Source organism: Salmo salar, chromosome 26 (genome assembly GCF_965601325.2).
Source record: "Salmo salar chromosome 26, fSalSal1, whole genome shotgun sequence".
Classification (NCBI taxonomy): Eukaryota; Metazoa; Chordata; class Actinopteri; order Salmoniformes; family Salmonidae; genus Salmo; species Salmo salar.
In genome coordinates this window covers 11,293,396-11,313,035 of record NC_138316.1, presented here as the reverse complement: position 1 = coordinate 11,313,035, position 19,640 = coordinate 11,293,396, and the positions used below count along the sequence as shown (strand labels likewise).

General features: G+C 43.2%; 1 protein-coding gene across 1 annotated transcript in view; it reads right to left on the bottom strand.

The window, feature by feature from the left end:
* Nucleotides 1-9,751: 9,751 nt before the first annotated feature.
* Nucleotides 9,752-19,640, bottom strand: part of LOC106587147 (coiled-coil domain-containing protein 102A) — an 86,246-nt gene continuing 76,357 nt past the window's right edge. The window contains exon 9 of the mRNA XM_014175207.3: nucleotides 9,752-17,694. Within this exon, the coding sequence (XP_014030682.1) occupies nucleotides 17,565-17,694 (130 nt within the window). The 3' untranslated portion in view covers nucleotides 9,752-17,564. The remainder of the gene's footprint in view (nucleotides 17,695-19,640) is intronic.

The following is a 19,640-nucleotide window of genomic DNA, read 5'->3' as shown; positions in this document are numbered from 1 at the left end:
ATTTATTTTAAACAGCGGTTGACACGCTTCGAAGTACGGTAATGGAATATTTAGAATTTTTTTGTCACGAAATGACCATGCTCGTAACCCTGATTTACCATTTCGGATAGTGTCTAGAACGCACAAACAAAACGCCGCTGTTTGGATATAACGATGGATTATTTGGGACCAAACCAACATTTGTTATTGAAGTAGAAGTCCTGGGAGTGCATTCTGCCGAAGAACAGCAAAGGTAATAACATTTTTGTTATAGTAAATCTGATTTTGGTGAAGGCTAAACTTGCTGGGTGTCTAAATAGCTAGCCCGTGATGGCTGGGCTATGTACTTAGAATATTGCAAAATGTGCTTTCACCAAAAGGCTATTTTAAAATCGGACATATCGAGTGCATAGAGGAGTTCTGTATCTATAATTCTTAAAATAATTGTTATGCTTTTTGTGAACGTTTATCGTGAGTAATTTAGTAAATTGTTAGTAAATTCCCCGGAAGTTTGCGGGGGGTACGCTAGTTCTGAACGTCACATGCTAATGTAAAAAGCTGTTTTTTGATATAAATATGAACTTGATTGAACAAAACATGCATGTATTGTATAACATAATGTCTTAGGGTTGTCATCTGATGAAGATCATCAAAGGTTAGTGCTGCATTTAGCTGTGGTTTGGATTTATGTGACATTATATGCTAGCTTGAAAAATGGGTGTCTGATTATTTCTGGCTGGGTACTCTGCTGACATAATCTAATGTTTTGTTTTCGTTGTAAAGCCTTTTTGAAATCGGACAGTGTGGTTAGATTAACGAGAGTCTTGTCTTTAAATAGCTGTAAAATAGTCATATGTTTGAGAAATTGAAGTAATAGCATTTCTAAGGTATTTGAAAATCGCGCCACAGGATTCAACTGGCTGTTACGTAGGTGGGACGATTTGGTGCCACCTAGCCCAGAGAGGTTAACACTTTTTTGGTTACTACATGTGTTATTTCATAGTTTTGATGTCTTCACTATTATTCTACAATGTAGAAAATAGTACAAATAAAGAAAAACCATTGAATGAGTAGGTGTGTCCAAACTTTGACTTATACTGTATATATATATATTTATATATACAAAAGTCAAAAGTTATATATATGTAACCGATGTGAAATGGCTAGTTAGTTAGCAGTGGTGCGCGCTAATAGCATTTCAATCAGTGACGTCACTCGCTCTGAAACTTGAAGTAGGGTTTCCCCTTGCGTTGCAAGGGCCGCGGCTTTTGTGGCGTGATGGGTAACGATGCTTCGTGGGTGTCAGTTGTTGATGTGTGCAAGGGTCCCTGGTTCAAGCCCGGGTTGGGGCGAAGAGAGGGACGGAACCTACACTGTTACATATGTATATATTTATATATATATATATTTTATATTAAATGTTTTGCAATGCACAAAAAAATGTAATCCAGCGACACACCTGGACCCCTGTAGCGACCCAGAGTTCAGAAGTGTTTCCAGACCCATAGTTTGAGAACCACTGCCCTAAGAGACAGGCTTACTCATAGGAGTGTAGTCTGCAGATCAGTTGCAGAAACAGAAAATACTCCTGATACTCCAAAACGTATTATGTTATCTGCATGTCATACCTGTAAACAAAGAGCATGCATGTACGCATGCACGCACAGGTGTGCGCACAGGTGTGCACACGCACATTCACACACAGTTAACTATCAAAACAAGCAAGTAAAAGAGGAGGCAGTGAACAGGGAAATTAGTATCATAATGCAAAATGCATTAATTTATAATGACATAAAACAAAGGGAAATCACCCCTGCTGTGAAATACACTCCTGCGGTGGAGAGACAGACAGAATGGCACGGCTTCATTAGCATGGAGCTCCCATTTGGCAGGCCATTAAATGTGCAAATTAAGAGTAAGCACAGAAACAAATGCTATTTTACATGCATCGGGGGCAATAAAAGTGAAGTTTTCAAATCCGAACTGTGTATTTCACATAACAGATGGCAAAACAGCATCATTTCTTCAAGCTCGGATGGAGAATATACTTGTGCCTTCCAGCTCAAAGACGTCTCCTGTTAAACACTCCTATGAGATACATTCTCATCCTTTGTTTCATGCAGAATTTGGCTCTCTCAAATACAAACCAGGTTCTCTCTACCTCTTCCACAGCTCTATCTCTAAAATTTCATATCATCTCATGGCAACTAATATTTCCCAATTGAGTGATAACAAACACATCTGTCACTTCTTGGCACACATCATCTGCCATTCCACAAAGTCAGGAGCATAGCATCAGTAACATTACCCAAACAATGTGTTCCTGCACATTCAGTACTTTACCTTGAACATAGCCTCAAGTCAACAAGACAAGATTTGGAAGGATGACACAGTACATTTCAATTGTGACAACCCATGGACCAATTCAGGTCTTGGATTAATACGCACCATGAGAGTCTGCTTTTGTCTGTTACCTTCCAGGAAAGGTAAGAAACCCCTCTCCTGTAGATAAGAGCCCATCATAAAAGATATTTCCTTGACAAACATGGAGACCACTCCACCTAACTGCACTACTGAACTGATTGGCCTTTTAAGAAAGTGCAAGTGATTCAGTGCTTGATCAAGACTACGGGAAGGATAATTGGTATAGACCAAGAATCACAAAACTCATCCTCCAAAAATGTGACTCATTTTAGGAAACTAGGCTTATGTTGCGCGTCATTAATTCACATTTTAATCAAAATGCGTTTTTTGGCAGAAATGCCTTCTGGAACATGTGAACTTTCATGTGCCTTAATAACAAACTTGTATGCCATCTGTAAATATGAATAAATTGTTAAATTACGAGCCTAGTTGGTTTAGCCATGGAAAAAGTGAGCAACCTTCCTGCTAGCCATGATTGTCAGAGGAAATGAGTGGGCTGGACATGCCGAGAGATGAGTTCGGATTGGTCTGCCATGTAGCACGCTTCAGTATGTGTAGGTAATCCTTTCTAACGTGGCTTTTTTGAAAGATGTCACGTAGTAGAACTGCATAAGTGTTGCTCTCCACTTTCTGGAGGACCAAGTTTTGAAATCAGTGGAATTAGAGTATGATAGCTAAGGAGATGGAGAAAATTCTGGCGTTTGATTGCAAATATGCAGACAGAGTCGAAAAGAGAACACACTGAAGCCTTCGGATTACATCTTCAAACTAAGGGTAACCATGGCATCCGTGACAGAGAGGGAGAAGCGTCCATCCATGTATACGGGTAAGAGAGTCTAGCTAGCTAAATTTTCAGATATGACATGTTTCTAATTGTCAGAAAGTTGTTTTCATTTCAAGTTCAAGTAAACTGTTAGCTAGCTAGCTAACGCTAGCTGGCTGGCTGGCTAGCCAGTAGAGGTTTAATTAAGTGTACAGCATATTACACTTTCACTGTAAATATGTAAGCTATTGCACTTTCAAATGAATTTTTATTGTGTATTATTCTGTTTTTATGTTTTATGTACTGTATTTTAAAGCACATGACCAAATGAATTTCCCCCTGGTGGGATAATAAAGTTGATCTGTACTCTGTAGAAGTGCTCAACCCAACACTTGGTCACGCTATTATTTGAGTGTGCGCACTGAAAGGAGAGGAGGAAGAATATGAGGATGAGGGTCTGTAGAGTAGACAAGAGACAAGAACAGTCAGCTCCATACATCAAGAAACACACACCACTATGCAAAAAAATGGTGGAGCTTGGACTGTGCTGTGTCTATCACTGAACTCCAACCGAGCATGCAGTCTGAACTTTACCTGCTCTCCTGGTGTGGAGGAAAAAGAACACCAGGCCACAGTACACACAGACAGTCTGGACACAGCAACCTGTTTGTAAGCCACTTAGACAGGGAGACACAATAAGTCATCTAACCTGAACCTTGACAGGCCCTTCAACAAGTTGTGACCGACCGCATTACACTGTACCAGCACATTTTGTTCAGTGGAAACTGAACTCACATCAACTCCATTACCACACATCGCTTCTGAACTCTCAATCAATAGGAGGAGAGGAGGGTGGGGGGGATGGGGAGGGGTGAGGAGGGGGGGTGTTGGGTGTACGCTATGACAGCCTGTGTCGTTTCTAATGGAGGGGTAGAATGGAGTCAGGTGACAGGACCTGTAATTACTGTCACTGAGACCAGACACTCTGTCTTCATCTCCTCTCTCCGGGAGAACAAAAAGCAGCTGAGCGCTCTCCTCTCACATGCTCTGTGTCGTCACATGACTCACAGAGGTGTAGCCAGTCTGCCCGCCAGTGCCCCAGGGGAGAGGAGAGCCAGAGGGGCAGGAGGGAGAAATGCTTTGTGCCCCTTAATCCTCCTAACACAGCTCTAGGTGTGGCCAAACTAGGTCACCATGAGAAAGGACTTACAGTGGGGGAAAAAAGTATTTGATCCCCTGCTGATTTTGTACATTTGCCCACTTACAAAGAAAGGATCAGTCTATAATTTTAATGGTAGGTTTATTTGAACAGTGAGAGACAGAATAACAACAAAAATATCCAGAAAAACGCATGTCAAAAATGTTATAAATTGATTTGCATTTTAATGAGGGAAATACGTATTTGACCCCCTCTCAATCAGAAAGATTTCTGGCTCCCAGGTGTCTTTTATACAGGTAACGAGCTGAGATTAGGAGCACACTCTTAAAGGGAGTGCTCCTAACCGCAGCTTGTTACCTGTATAAAAGACACCTGTCCACAGAAGCAATCAATCAATCAGATTCCAAACTCTCCACCATGGCCAAGACCAAAGAGCTCTCCAAGGATGTCAGGGACAAGATTGTAGACCTACACAAGGCTGGAATGGGCTACAAGACCATCGCCAAGCAGCTTGGTGAGAAGGTGACAACATTTGGTGCGATTATTCGCAAATGGAAGAAACACAAAAGAACTGTCAATATCCCTCGGCCTGGGGCTCCATGCAAGATCTCACCTCGTGGAGTTGCAATGATGATGAGAACGGTGAGGAATCAGCCCAGAACTACACGGGAGGATCTTGTCAATGATCTCAAGGCATCTGGGACCATAATCACCAAGAAAACAATTGGTAACACACTACGCCGTGAAGGACTGAAATCCTGCAGCGCCCGCAAGGTCCCCCTGCTCAAGAATACATATACAGGCCCGTCTGAAGTCTGCCAATGAACATCTGAATGACTCAGAGGACAACTCGCGAAAGTGTTGTGGTCAGATTAGACCAAAATAGAGCTCTTTGACATCAACTCAACTCGCCGTGTTTGGAGGAGGACGAATGCTGCCTATGACCCCAAGAACACCATCTCCACCGTCAAACATGGAGGTGGAAACATTATGCTTTGGGGGAGTTTTTCTGCTAAGGGGACAGGACAACTTCACCGCATCAAAGGGACGATGGAAAGGGCCATGTACCGTCAAATCTTGGGTGAGAACCTCCTTCCCTCAGCCAGGGCATTGAAAATGGGTCGTGGATGGGTATTCCAGCATGACAATGACCCAAAACACACGGCCAAGGCAACAAAGGAGTGGCTCAAGGAGAAGCACATTAAGGTCCTGGAGTGGCCTAGCCAGTCTCCAGATCTTAATCCCATAGAAAATCTGTGGAGGGAGCTGAAGGTTCGAGTTGCCAAACGTCAGCCTCGAAACCTTAATGACTTGGAGAAGATCTGCAAAGAGGAGTGGGACAAAATCCCTCCTGAGTTGCGTGCAAACCTGGTGGCCAACTACAAGAAACGTCTGACCTCTGTGATTGCCAACACGGGTTTTGCCACCAAGTACTAAGTCATGTTTTGCAGAGGGGTCAAATACTTATTTCCCTCATTAAAATGCAAATCAATTTATAACATTTTTGACATGTGTTTTTCTGGATTTTTTTGTTGTTATTCTGTCTCTCACTGTTCAAATAAACCTTCTATTAAAATTATAGACTGATAATTTCTTTGTAAGTGGGCAAACGTACAAAATCAGCAGGGGATCAAATACTTTTTTCCCCCACTGTAGTATTGCAAGCATTTTCAAGTATTGTTTCAAGTACACTATTTTTTCCTATAAGAAAACCCTTTTTGGTTCCAGGTAGAACCCTTTGGTGGTAAAAAAGGTTGTACATTGAAACTTTTTGTGGTGAAAGGGTTACACGTAGGACATTGTATTAGTGAAAGGGTTACTACTTGGAACCAAAAATAGTTATTTTCTGAGGGTTCACCAAGGGGGACAATTGAAGAACCCATTATGGTTTTATGTAGCACTTATTTTTCTAAGAGTGTAGTGGAAGTCTTCAAATCTTAATCAGGTGACTGTAGCCACCCTAAGTGCCTCTCCGTCATGCGCTGGGCTTGGTGCTATAAACCAAAGAGACAGACCTAAGAGAGTCTCACAAAGCCCGTATCCACAAATCATCTCAGAGTTGGAGTGCAAATCTAGCATCACTTTTGACTTTGAGATCATAATGTATGGACAGATCCTAGATCAGCACTCGTACTCTGAGACGCTTTGTGGATATGGGCCCAGGACTCACTGTGCACTGGATACAGGAGACTCAGCATCGACCGTTTTTATTTAACAGAGAAAACTGTAGACCAGAAGGTTTGTTTTTATTTTAACACAAATAGCTGCTTGTTGACAGAAATACTATGTGACACAGAGCAAGCAGAATTGATTTGTGTCTCTTACCCAGAGGTAAGGAACACAGCGACAGTCAGTCTAAAGGCAGGTTGAGCCCTGAAAGTGGTAGTGTACATAGTTTCCTGTCAACCATAATGTATCAACACCACACATTTATCAAATTGTTATGACAGTTGATAAGGTTACAGATTCTACCAAAAATATTTTAAAAAATCATTGATACCCCTACTACCAGTGCTAGTAAAGTGCCAAGTACTCTGTACTTCAGCAGAAAATAGAGCTATTCATTTCAAGGGTGTTTTAATAATTCCTATTTTGGGGGGTGTGGTCGTTGGGATATACAGTACATCGCATGAGGGCCATGTGACACAGTGTATCTGAGAGAAAGCAAAAAGACATGTGGAGAAATGAAATCTGCTCTGTGAGAAATCCCAGATGGAATGTCTTTCTGTTGGATATGTCTGTGCTGAGACAGAGCTTCGTGATGCTTGGAAGGGAAGCCAAGAACATGACGAGAAAAACGCGGCGGGACTTTGATGTACGACAAACACATTAGAGGCAAAGTAAAAAAAAATTATGAAAGGAAAAGGGATGGAGTATTTTGTTGCCAGTGAGGAAATAATGTCTATTTTTCCCCTATTTGCTGTCTGTTATTTTCTGGAATCCAGCACACTCTTTTTTTTACACTCTGACAGCAGTGAGGACTTTTTTTTATTTTTGTTTTCTTGTTCCTTTCTTTCGAAATCCCAACTGATTGTCCTGTCACCATTTCCTAGCTGCCTCCTCACTCTGTGGGGACAAATCTCTCACAAAATGGAATAAGAAATGACATATTTAAACTCACCAGATTGCCCCGGTTTTATTGGAATTGAAGATTAGAATTGAATGAAATGAAATGAAATTCGGGATAAAGAAGCTCAATTGATGTTTTCTCCATGCCTGTGCACTTACTGTAGCCTTGTGATGATAACACATTACGAACAGCATCGTCGCAGCTTTGAAGTATTGATCAAATCCTGTTCAAAATGATCACCTCAACCAATCCTTATACTGTTTTACCCCTCTTGACCCCTAACTAGCTCCCTGTTCTCAACAGTAACTGAGATGTCCAGTATATTCTCTCACAGATGCACGGGTAGATCTCACAGCGCATCTACACCAGTGTCAAACTCTCTCATTTTACAACATTTGCCATATTTCGTCAAGCAGTAAAGGCAATATTTTTAAGAGGCCTTAACTCTAGATTATAGCTATCTCCTTCGCACAGCCAAATTGCCATTTGTGTGGGTGTGTGAGTCTCTAGCAAGTGGGGAAATAGATTAAAGTAAAAGGTTAAAACTCTCAGTTTCATTATTCATTCATCAAATCCAAGAGAAACAACTTCCCTGTTGACAATGTCTAAATTACAAATTACCTTTCAATCACATCCAAGTTATGAAACACACTTCTGGCCACCAGCCAACTCCAACAACGTGTGTTGAGGACACAGTATGTTGATCTCACCTGTCAGTCTCATAGTCTCGATGGCAAGTACCAGCCCTGCAAGAGTCAAAATACTGGATTGTGTGTGTGTGCGTGTGTGTGTGCGGGCGTGTGTGCCCCTACCAATGGGCATCTGGATGTCACCTGGAGAAGTGTAGCTCCAGCTGTAATATCATCGCCCCATCAGAACACGGCTGACACACAGAGTAGCTGTGCTGTGATGTAGCGGGATGGCTGTTAGTCCCACACATATGACTCACATGTAACAACCTGTTAAAAAAAACCATCATGAATCAATGAAAATAGAACAGGAAGGAAAATAACATGTAAAAGAGAAAATAATGCACCTAAAGGCCAGTTGCTTGTTGTGCAGCTAAAAGTGAATGACACAGGCGATTTAAAAATTGAAAGTCAAACATTCTCACAGAGTAAGGGAAAATAAAAACAATAAAATATGAATGTCTGTGCACATGGCTTGGAGCAGAATAGCTAAATTTACAAACACATAATATACTATACTGTACATATGCCGCACACAATGTCCTTCACACACACAATGTCCTTCACACACACACAGACAGACACACACACACAGGCACACAGACACACACACACACAGGCACACACACTCGCGCACGCACACACACACACACACACACACACACACACACACACACACACACACACACACACACACACACACACACACACACACACACACCCCCAGACAAAGGCATGTGCTCTCACACATCCAGAGATTAAAGTGAATATCCGCTGGTCCCAAAGCATAATTATGCTCCGATCAATTTAATCTACTCCTTTCCTGCCTCAAACCCATTAGCTTCATAATGAGAAAGGCTGAGTGATTACACAATGGACTAAATGAACATAACGAACTCTGGTCTGGGCTACAAACACTGACGGCTCCGCTATGACACACAGCACAGGTCTGTGAAGAGGGGGGCAATACACACTGTACAGAATACCCAGGCCTATTGTGAAATACCAAGACAAGGAGGGAGAGAGACAGAGAGAGAGCGAGAGGAGAGGGAGAGAGAGGGGGGGGGGGGGGGGGGGGGGGGGGGGACAAAAGAGGCCCGAGAGAAAATGAAAAGTGATTTGAAATGATATAATATTAACAAGTCCTCTGTCACATAATTGTGTGTCTGCTGAACACTCCCAGAAATGGAGCACTTACCGGTACACACCTAGATGTACACACACATGCAGTGTCTTCAGAAAGTATTCACACCCCTTGATTTTTTTAAACATTTTGTTGTGTTACAAAGTGGGATTAAAATGGATTTATATAATCATAAGTTGTTGTCAACAATCTACACAAAATACAATGTAATGTCAAAGTGGAAGAAAAATTCCAACATTTGTAAAATAAAATCAAAATAAACACTAATACAGTGGCTTGCGAAAGTATTCACCCCCTTGGCATTTTTCCTATTTTGTTGCCTTACAACCTGGAATTAAAATAGATTTTTGGGGGGTTTGTATCATTTGATTTACACAACATGCCTACCACTTTGAAGATGTAAAATATGTTTTACTGTGAAACAAACAAGAAATAAGACCAAAAAAATCGGAAAACTTGAGCGTGCATAACTATTCACCCCTGTCACGACTGTGTATAAGAACGGACCAAGGCGCAGCGTGCGTATCGTTCCACATCTTTATTATATAGTGAAACTTAGCCAAACAAACAGTAAACTATAAACAAAACACAAACCGTGACGACAGAGGTGCAACATGTAATATATATAAATAAACAAAAGCTTAAAAGCATACTGACAAAGTACTCATCATCATTCACGGTTTTGTTTTATATCTGAAGCAACATGGCAAACAAGTTAAATAGTTAAAACAAATATTTAAAAAAGTTCAAACTCAAAATAATCTCCCACAAACACAGGTGGGAAAAACAACTACTTAAATATGATCCCCAATTACAGACAACGATGACCAGCTGCCTCTAATTGGGAATCATACAAAAACCCCAACATAGAAAAAAGAAACTAGAACACAATATAGAAAAAATAAACTAGATAAACCCCACAGTCACGCCCTGACCTACTCTACCATAGAAAATAAGAGCACTCAATGGTCAGGACGTGACAACCCCTCCAAAGTCAATACTTTGTAGAGCCACCTTTTGCAGAAATTACAGGTGCAAGTCTCTTGGGGTATGTCTCTATAAGACTGAAACAGGTTTCCCTCAAGAATTTCCCCGTATTTAGCGCCATCCATCATTCCTTCAATTTTGACCAGTTTTCCAGTCCCTGCTGATGAAAAACATCCCCACAGCATGATGCTGCCACCACCATGCTTCACTGTGGGGGTGATGTTCTCGGGATGATGGGAGGTATTGGGTTTGCGCCAGACATAGCGTTTTCCTTGATGGCAAAAAAGCAAAATTTTTGTCTCATCTGACCAGAGTACCTTCTTCCATATGTTTGGGGAGTCTCCCACATGCCTTTGGCGAACACCAAACATGGTTGCTTATTTTTTTCTGCACACTCTTCTGTAAAGCCCAGCTCTGTGGAGTGTACGGCTTAAAGTGGTCCTATGGACAGATACTCCAATCTCCGCTGTGAAGCTTTGCAGCTCCTTCAGGGTTATCTTTGGTCTCTTTGTTGCCTCTCTGATTAATTCCCTCCTTGCCTGGTCCGTGAGTTTTGGTGGGCGGCCCTCTCTTGGCAGGTTTGTTGTGGTGCCATATTCTTTCCATTTTTTTTATAATGGATTTAATGGTGCTCCGTGGGTTGTTCAAAGTTTCGGCTATTTGTTTTTATAACCCAACCCTGATCTGTACTTCTCCACAACTTTTTCCCTGACCTGTTTGGAGAGCTCCTTGGTCTTCATAGTACTGCTTGCTTGGTTGTGCCCCTTACTTAATGGCGTTGCAGACTCTGGGCCTTTCAGAACAGGTGTATATATACACTGAGATCATGTGACAGATCATGCGACACTTAGATTGCACACAGGTGGACTTTATTTAACTAATTATGTTACTTCTGATGCTAATTGGTTGCACCAGATCTTATTTAGGAGCTTAATATCAAAGGGAGTGAATACATACTGTATGCACGCACCACTTTTCCAGTTATTTTTTAAATTTCACTTCACCAATTTGGACTATTTTGTGTATGTCCATTACATGAAATCCAAATAAAAATCAATTTAAATTACAGGTTGTAATGCAACAAAATAGGAAAAACGCCAAGGGGGGTGAATACTTTTGCAAGGCACTGTATATCTTCATTACATAAGTATTCAGCCCCTTGAGATAATACATGTTCGATTTAACTTTGTCAGTGATTACAGCTGCAAGTCTTTCTGGGTAAGTCTCTAAGAGCTTTCCACACCTGGATTGTGCAACATTTGCCTATTATTCCTTTCAAAATTCTTGAAGCTCTGTCAAATTGGTTGTTGATCATTGCTATACAACCATTTTCAGGTCTTGCCATAGATTTTCCAGCAGATTTAAGTCAAAACTGTAACTTAGTCATTCAAAAATCATGTTAAATCCTATTATTGCACACAGTGTTTCCATGCAACTTATTATGTGACTTGTTAAACAAATGTTTACTCCTGAACTTAGGCTTGCCATACCAAAGGGGTTGAATACTTATTAACTCAAGACATTTCAGCTTTTCATTTGTAATACATTTTTATCATTATGGGGTAATATGTGTAGGCCAGTGACAAAAAAAATCTAAATTGAATCCAACAACAAAATGTGGAAAAACTCACAGTACAGTATTATATGGTTGTAGCATCCATGCTCACCCCACACAGTTATTACTTTCCTCTTCCACTGACAAACACCCATGGGAGCGAGCTGAGATCGCACATTCAATTACCTGTTGTTAGCAGATTGTGTGTGTGGGTGTGTTGTATGTGAAACTATGTGGATATGCCTATCTGTCATTATACCATTCCATAGTTATGTTACGTGTGTATAATGTACACTGAGTATGCCAAACATTAGGAACACCTTCCTAATATTGAGTTGCACCTCCTCCCTCAGAATAGCCTCAATTCGTCAGGGCATGGACTCTATAAGGTGTCGAACGTTTTCCACAGGGATGCTGACCCATGTTGACTCCAATGCTTCCCACAGTCGTGTCAAGTTGGCTGGTTGGTGGACAATTTGGACCATTTGCATAGTGGAACATTCACACAGGAAACTGTTGAGCGTGAAAAACCCAGCAACGTTGCAGTCCAACCCACAATCCATGTCTCAAGGCTTACATATCCTTTAACCCGTCTCCTCCCCTTCATCTACACTGATCGAAGTGGATTTAACAAGTGACATCAATAAGGCATCGTAGCTTTGGTCAGTCCATGTCATGGAAAGAGCCGGTGTTCCTGATGTTTTGTACACTCGGCGTATATTGGAATGAGGCGGGAATAGACAAGAGATTCCGTCGCGTTTTTCAACTCAGTATCCAATCACATTTTGGTGCAACCAACTGAAGTGAACAGCATGTCAACATGAGGAAGATCGCGGTGCACTCATACATGACGGAGTGATATTTTGCCGGTGGGAGCAGACCAGGGGCTGGTGTGGAAGCGGAAGGGTTCATCTATAACCAGATGGGTCAGTAGCATGCAGCAGTGGGTAGGTAGGAGAAACAGTGGGTTGGACACATTGGTTGAGTGAGTATCCTGAAGACTGAGAATCAGAGATCTGCTTGAAGCTATGAAGAACGTTCCCTCTATGAACGCTCTCTAGTCATGCAGCCTGGTATCAGTTGTCAATGTCGTAATACCGAAGAACAGTCAAACACAGTCAGGGCACGGATGCCGTGTCAGTCTATCCCACCGCACTGTACCTTTTCACACTTCTGCGATGCACGTTGTACTCGAGGGTGTTGAGAGCGTCTTGCTGAACAAAGACGGTGTGAGAGAAGAGAGAAGGGAGAGCAGAGTGAGTCCCAGAGACAGATGCAGTCAGAGCAACCCACAATGGTGTGGTACTGTATCATGCCAGTCATCCCAGTGGAGGGAACAGGGAAACCGCTCTCAGGAATAACAATGCAGCATATCAACAGGCACATTCGGTACAGCATGCGCGCACTCCCTCTCTTTCATTCATCATACACACTTGCTACACACATACACACACACACACACGGGGACTAACGCAACAAATAGCCTTCCAGGCGTCATCAAAAGGAGGAAATGGTATTTGAGGCTGATCTATGATTTAGTTCTTTAACCTACATGGAGCTTAATCAGAGTAGTATAAAATATTCATGAAGCTTCCCTGTCTGAGGGGGTTCATATCACACACTATAATTACTAGCATGTCTGCCAGAGAAGAGCCAGAGCACACCATAGCCTGGTATTGTTGGCTCAGGGCTAAAAGTCAAGCAGAGTTACCATTGGTCTATCTCCATCTCATTTAAGTTGCCACTGAACACTAGAGAGCCAGTGGAGAGATTCACCCAAGCGTGAGTGAGTGTGTAGGAGAGAGAGAGAGAGAGAGAGAGAGAGAGAGAGAGAGAGAGAGAGAGAGAGAGAGAGAGAGAGAGAGAGAGAGAGAGAGAGAGAGAGATACAGAGTGCCCATGTACGGTACAAATATAGATTCCTATAGAACACATATAGGGATTATAATAACATGGATTTAGGCCTACATTATTTCTTACAGTATTCTTACAGTACAAGCCATACAGTAATGCAGAATAGTGAATTATTAGTGCGTGCCAGTAACGCCTTTGAAAAAGTACGTGCAGGTCTTGCTACAGTTGAACAGGGAAAGACAAAACCTGGCGTCAGCTTTGGTAACACTCAAGCAGGCATGGTGCAGCGAGAGCAGAGAAAGAGAGGAGACTTCAACAAAGAGAGAGGGACAGAGGAGGAGGAAAGAGGAGCGTTGTCTCTCTCTCTCTCTGCGGTGTAATCTGGGTCCTCCTCCTGCTGTCGTTCATGCTAATGGTCTCTGACTGGGAGGGAAGCCACACAGCAGAGTAGAGCAGAGCAGAGAATAGCAGAGCTGGGACTCTAACTGACGCAGGGACTGAGTGACTGGGGCCTCCTCAGTAATGGCCCAGCAACCAATGGGCCTGAACAGAACCTGACGCAGCATGAAGCTCAGACAGCCCCAGAAACACAGCCCCCAGTGTGCTTAGAGAGAACACAACACACAGACTCAAACCCATACAATTACACTCGCATGAATGTGACCACACAAATGTGTACAACATAGCCTGGGCATAGAATTAGACAGAAGCAAAACAATCCCTGTTCTGCTTACTAACGGACACCAACGCCCAGCCTGCCAATGGTTGGTATTGATGAACAGTCTGAAGCCTAATTCCAATGATCTGATCAAAGCTGTTAGACAGAACTCTCCCCTTCTCATCCTTTTCAGTCTGTTTGCTTCTATCTCTCTCTCTGTGTCCTTATGCACTGGGCTTAATGAGCTGTAATGAATTGTCTTCAGTACACTGGACATCAGAGAGCCATCCCAGAGCTCTGGTCACATGAGAGAGGACAGAGAGAAGAGGCCAGAGAGGATAGGCCAGAGAGAAGAAGACAGAGAGGAGGAGAGACAAGAGAGGACAGAGAGGAGAGGGCAGAGAAGAGAGGACAGAGAGGAGAGAACAGAGTGAAAAGGCCAAAGTGGAGAGAACCTGCCCTGTGGAGTCTGCCCTGTCAATACCTCAGTGTCAAAACATGAACAACCATACAGGTCTGAGGAAGAGGTGAATATACACTGATTGTACAAAACATTAGGAACACCTTCCTAATATTGAGTTGAACCCCCTTTTGCCCTCAGAACAGCCTCAATTTGTTGGGGCATGGCCTCAACAAGGTGTCAAAGGCGTTCCACAGGGATGCTGACCGATGTTGACTCAAATTCTTCCCACAGTTTTGTCAAGTTGGCTGGATGTCCTTTGGGTGGTGGACCATTCTTGATACACACAGAAAACTGTTGAGCGTGAAAAACCCAACAGCGTTGCAGTTCTTGACACACTCAAACAGGTGTGCCTGGCACCTACTACCATACCCCGTTCAAAGGCACTTCAATCTTTTGTCTTGCCTATTCACCGTCTGAATGGCACACATACAGAATCCATGTCTCAAGTCTTAAAAAAATCATTCTTTAACCCGTCTCCTCCCCTCAATCTACACTGATTGAAGTGGATTTAACAGGTGACATCAATAAAGGATCATAGCTTTCTCCTGGATTCACCTGGTCAGTCTATGTCATGGAAATAGCAGGTGTTCATAATGGTTTGTACACTCAGTGTACAATCCTATCATATGACTCATTACAGAGTTTGGGTGAATGTCACTTTATGTTACAGTACAACAGCCATGGGATGTTCAAGTCAATCCACTGGCACAAATAGAACAATGACACAAAATGTACGCCATGTTGCACTGTCATACAGTAGCAACACGTTGTCTGTGTGTGGTGGAGTAGAGTTGAGAGTCTAACCCTCCTGAAGCACTGGTGGCTTGTTTTGGTCTCTGAAGAGAGGGATTACATTACCAAAGCCTGGCAAACCTCCCACGGTGACTGTACCGCATCATTATTCATCACCTAGAGGGAGAGGAAAGGGAGGAGATAAAAACAGGCTTTAAAGTTTAATGTGGGAGAACACGAGAGTCCTGAGGAGGACGACAAGACCATGGGAGGGAAGAACAGCTCCTGTTCGGGGAGCTTCCTGTGCGATACTACGCTGCTGACAGAGGGCTGGGAGATCCATTAGATCCAGACCTTTAAGAGGCTAGGTGTGGTAAGACTGATGGAACTACGGGGAAACGTCCCTGCAGTAGGCTGGACCACACCGTGTCTGTTGAGCAGATTCCCAATGAATTAACACAAGGACGTAAACAACATCCATGGAGTGTCTCTTCTACCCTGAGACGAGGAAGATATTACATTCGAAGATAGACGTGTCTTGTTTTTGAGGGAGAACACATGTGGCTGTCTTTCATTTCATGATTCACCTACACCTTGGCCCTGAAAGTAATACTGAGCTTCTTTCATGGCACAATAAAGCGTTCAAACGCTTACCCCCCCACGCAGGGAGAGATATTACGCAGTCTTACACACACACACACACACACACACACACACACACACACCTGAGACGATGCTCACGAAGAGAGACAAATAACGCAAGGTTTATACGTACACTTAACATTTATAGAGCTAAATACAAAAAAACCCCACTGTGGTTCACAGTACAGATCAATTATCAAAAACATCAACATAAATAATTTGCATGACCGTTACAAATAACTTGGTCCCTGTAGTAGCAGATGAGTAAGTGGGAGTGATAGCCGATGTCTTATTGCTTTCAGAATGAACTGAACAGAAAGGCCTGCACACTGAAGATGCTCCCAATTACCACATCATTGACAACGTTCCGATCCACAAGGGTCTTGGCCTGACGAAGACCCTTCCGGATCAAAACCGTGCAGTGTGCAGGCCTTTTCTGTTCTTTTCTAGTATATACTTAATTAGCCCGGCACCTACGCTTTATTTAAGGATGTGTGTGCTGACCACAAACTTCTCTTTCAGAATGAACAACCCACGATGTCGAGAAGTTTATACTGTAGGTCTAACAGACCCGTCCTCTACACAAGCACCTTGTCCCTTAGTGGTTACGGTGAGGGGACAAGGGGACATAGCAGTGAAGGGCCTTCATATCCAGTCCCAGTCTCTCCCAAGAATACTGGAATGATTTAGCTGTCTGAGGCTGAGCCCAAAACACTGATGAACTAATGACGACCCCAGGTGCCTGGCGCCGAGCACACACCCATCGCACAGTGACCTGAGGGCTAAACGCCCTTACTCTACTGAACGGTATGTACAGCTAACGACACAAATCCAAACGCATTACATAACATTCCCAGAGCACTGCTGGAACGTCACAGCTAGGTCAACACCCCTTTCTTGAGTGTTTTTTTTTTTATATACATCAGGAAGGATACTGTACAACATTCGCTGGGTGAAGTAACTCGGGACGCAAAGAGAAAGGGATGGAAGGGTGAAAGAGGAGGCATGAGCTTTCGCCTGAGGAGTGCGAGAGCGTTTGAGAGAGTGTTTTTTCAACACCGCGGGTGTTGAAGATATGGGAGTGATAGTAATGATGGTTGAGGTGTAGGGAGTTGGAGGGCTGTAGGCTCAGGCCGTAGTGGCTTGTAACTGCAGTGCACTGTGGGTTGTACCGGAGTGTGGTAGTGTAGTGTACTGTCAGTCGTAGTGTAGCGAGGGCTCCCTCTGGGCCCCTGCTGGTAGCGCTGTAGTTCACAGGTACAGGTGGTGACAGGTTTCCATGGCAACCAGGTGCCAGTGTTTGTCTCTAACAGGATGAGCCAGGTCAATGGAGGTGAGTGTGCGTCAAGATCACATCCGTCCAACTATCAGTCTGTCTGTCTACGGGACTCACACGGTGGGAAATGAAGAGGCCCTAAGTCAAGAGTCCGTGTGTCCGTCCTTTGTTCATGGGATCTGGATCTGTAGCTCCTCCTCCTCTTCGTCTGGGTCGCTGGGCGGTCCATCTGGGTTCTCCGGGCTGAACCGAGCTGACCTCATCTTCCCAAACAGGCCCGGGCTCTTCTGCCGCCGCAGTCTAGAACAGAGGAACACATAGGAGAGGAAGAGTGAGTGGACTTGAGTGAGAAGGCGACTTCAGGTTTTGATCTGGATTTTTCACAACTGGCACTTAAAGGCCCAGCGCTGTCAAAATTCAGTTTTTCCTGTAAAAGTCTGATTATTCCCTCGCAGAAAATCGCTGTGGAGGTCTCAACAGTGACCGAGTAAACAAAGGCATATTTCAGGACTGCGTCGGCTAAACAAACAATGCATAATTCACCATTGCCTAAAAACCCAGCGCAACGGAGCTGCTTCCGTTGCCAGGTAACACTCAGTTAGCCAGCTTTGACCAGTTACTGAGCCACGGCTGCCATACTGGTGATCATATCACTTGGACAACAGTGAAATACTAATATCATCTCTACAGAGGTAGAGCGGGGGGAGGGGAAGAGAGGGCGAGAGGGAGAGAAAGGGAGGGTCTTCTCTCTACAACCCACGTACATTTTTTGAAATTCAGCAGAAGGTTCCCATCGGACCTAGCTCTAATGAATCACTCTGAGGCTCAGAGAAAAGCTTACATTATTTATCAGCTAGCCGTTTGCCGAATTGATCCTCATTTTGAGATGATTCATCGCCTTAACCCAAAATCATACCTGCGTGTTTGCAGCCGGCTCAGTCTGCGCCATAATGACAGAGACAAACAGATACAAGAGAAAAGCAGAACCAGTTAATTCCTAAAACCAACAAACGCTCTATTTGCTGTCTGTTTCGCTCTCTCTTTACCTCTCCTTCTCTCTCTTTACCTTCTCCCGCTCCCTCCTTCTCTCTCTTTTACTTTCTCCAACTGCTTCCTCCCTCTGTGTCGCAGCAGGCTCCGTCTATCTGCTGTCACGCTTTATTAGGACACAACAGCTTAACCGTCAGGAAACTTGTGTTTAAGACAATGCCTGTCGTCTGAGTCTGGCCTGGGTAAACGGACCGGCTGTCCAGGTAAATAGAGGATTTATTAGAGATGAGAGGAGGAGCCCAGCCAAGCCCCCAGACCAGACCAGCCCCCAGGCCGTGCAGTTACACTGCTGAACAACTAGAGTTTCTAGACAGTAGCACTTATGAACCTACGGTAGCTAACAACCCTGGGCCAGCCACCACTGTCTGCCTGGGACTGACTGACTGGCGACTGACTGACTGACTCACTGACTGAATCACTGACTCACTGACTGAATCACTGACTCACTGACAGACTCATTGACAGACTCACTGACTGACTCACTGTCTGACTGACTCACTGACAGACTCAAAATCAAATCAAATCAAATTTTATTGGTCACATACACATGGTTAGCAGATGTTAATGTGAGTGTAGTGAAATGCTTGTGCTTCTAGTTCCGACCGTGCAGTAATATCTAACAAGTAATCTAACAATTTCACAACAACTACCTTTTACACACAAGTGTAAAGGAATGAATAAGAATATGTACATATAAATATATGGATGAGCGATGGCCGAACGGCATAGGCAAGATGCAGTAGATGGTATAGAGTACAGTATATACTAATGAGATGAGTAATGTAGTGTATAAAACATTATATAAAGTGGCATTGTTTAAAGTGACTAGTGATACATTTATTACATCCAATTTTTTATTATTAAAGTGGCTAGAGATTTGAGTCAGTATGTTGGCAGCAGGCACAAGGGATGGCTGTTTAACCTGTTGGGTCTAGGGGGCAGCATTTGCACGTCTGGATAAAAAAAATGTACCCGATTTAATCTGGTTACTAATCCTACCCAGTAACTAGAATATGCATATACTTATTATATATGGATAGAAAACACTCTAAAGTTTCCAAAACTGTTTGAATGGTGTCTGTGAGTATAACAGAACTCATTTGGCAGGCAAAACCCTGAGACATTTTCTGACAGGAAGTGGATACCTGATGTGTTGTATTGACTTTAAACCTATCCCATTGAAAAACACAGGGGTT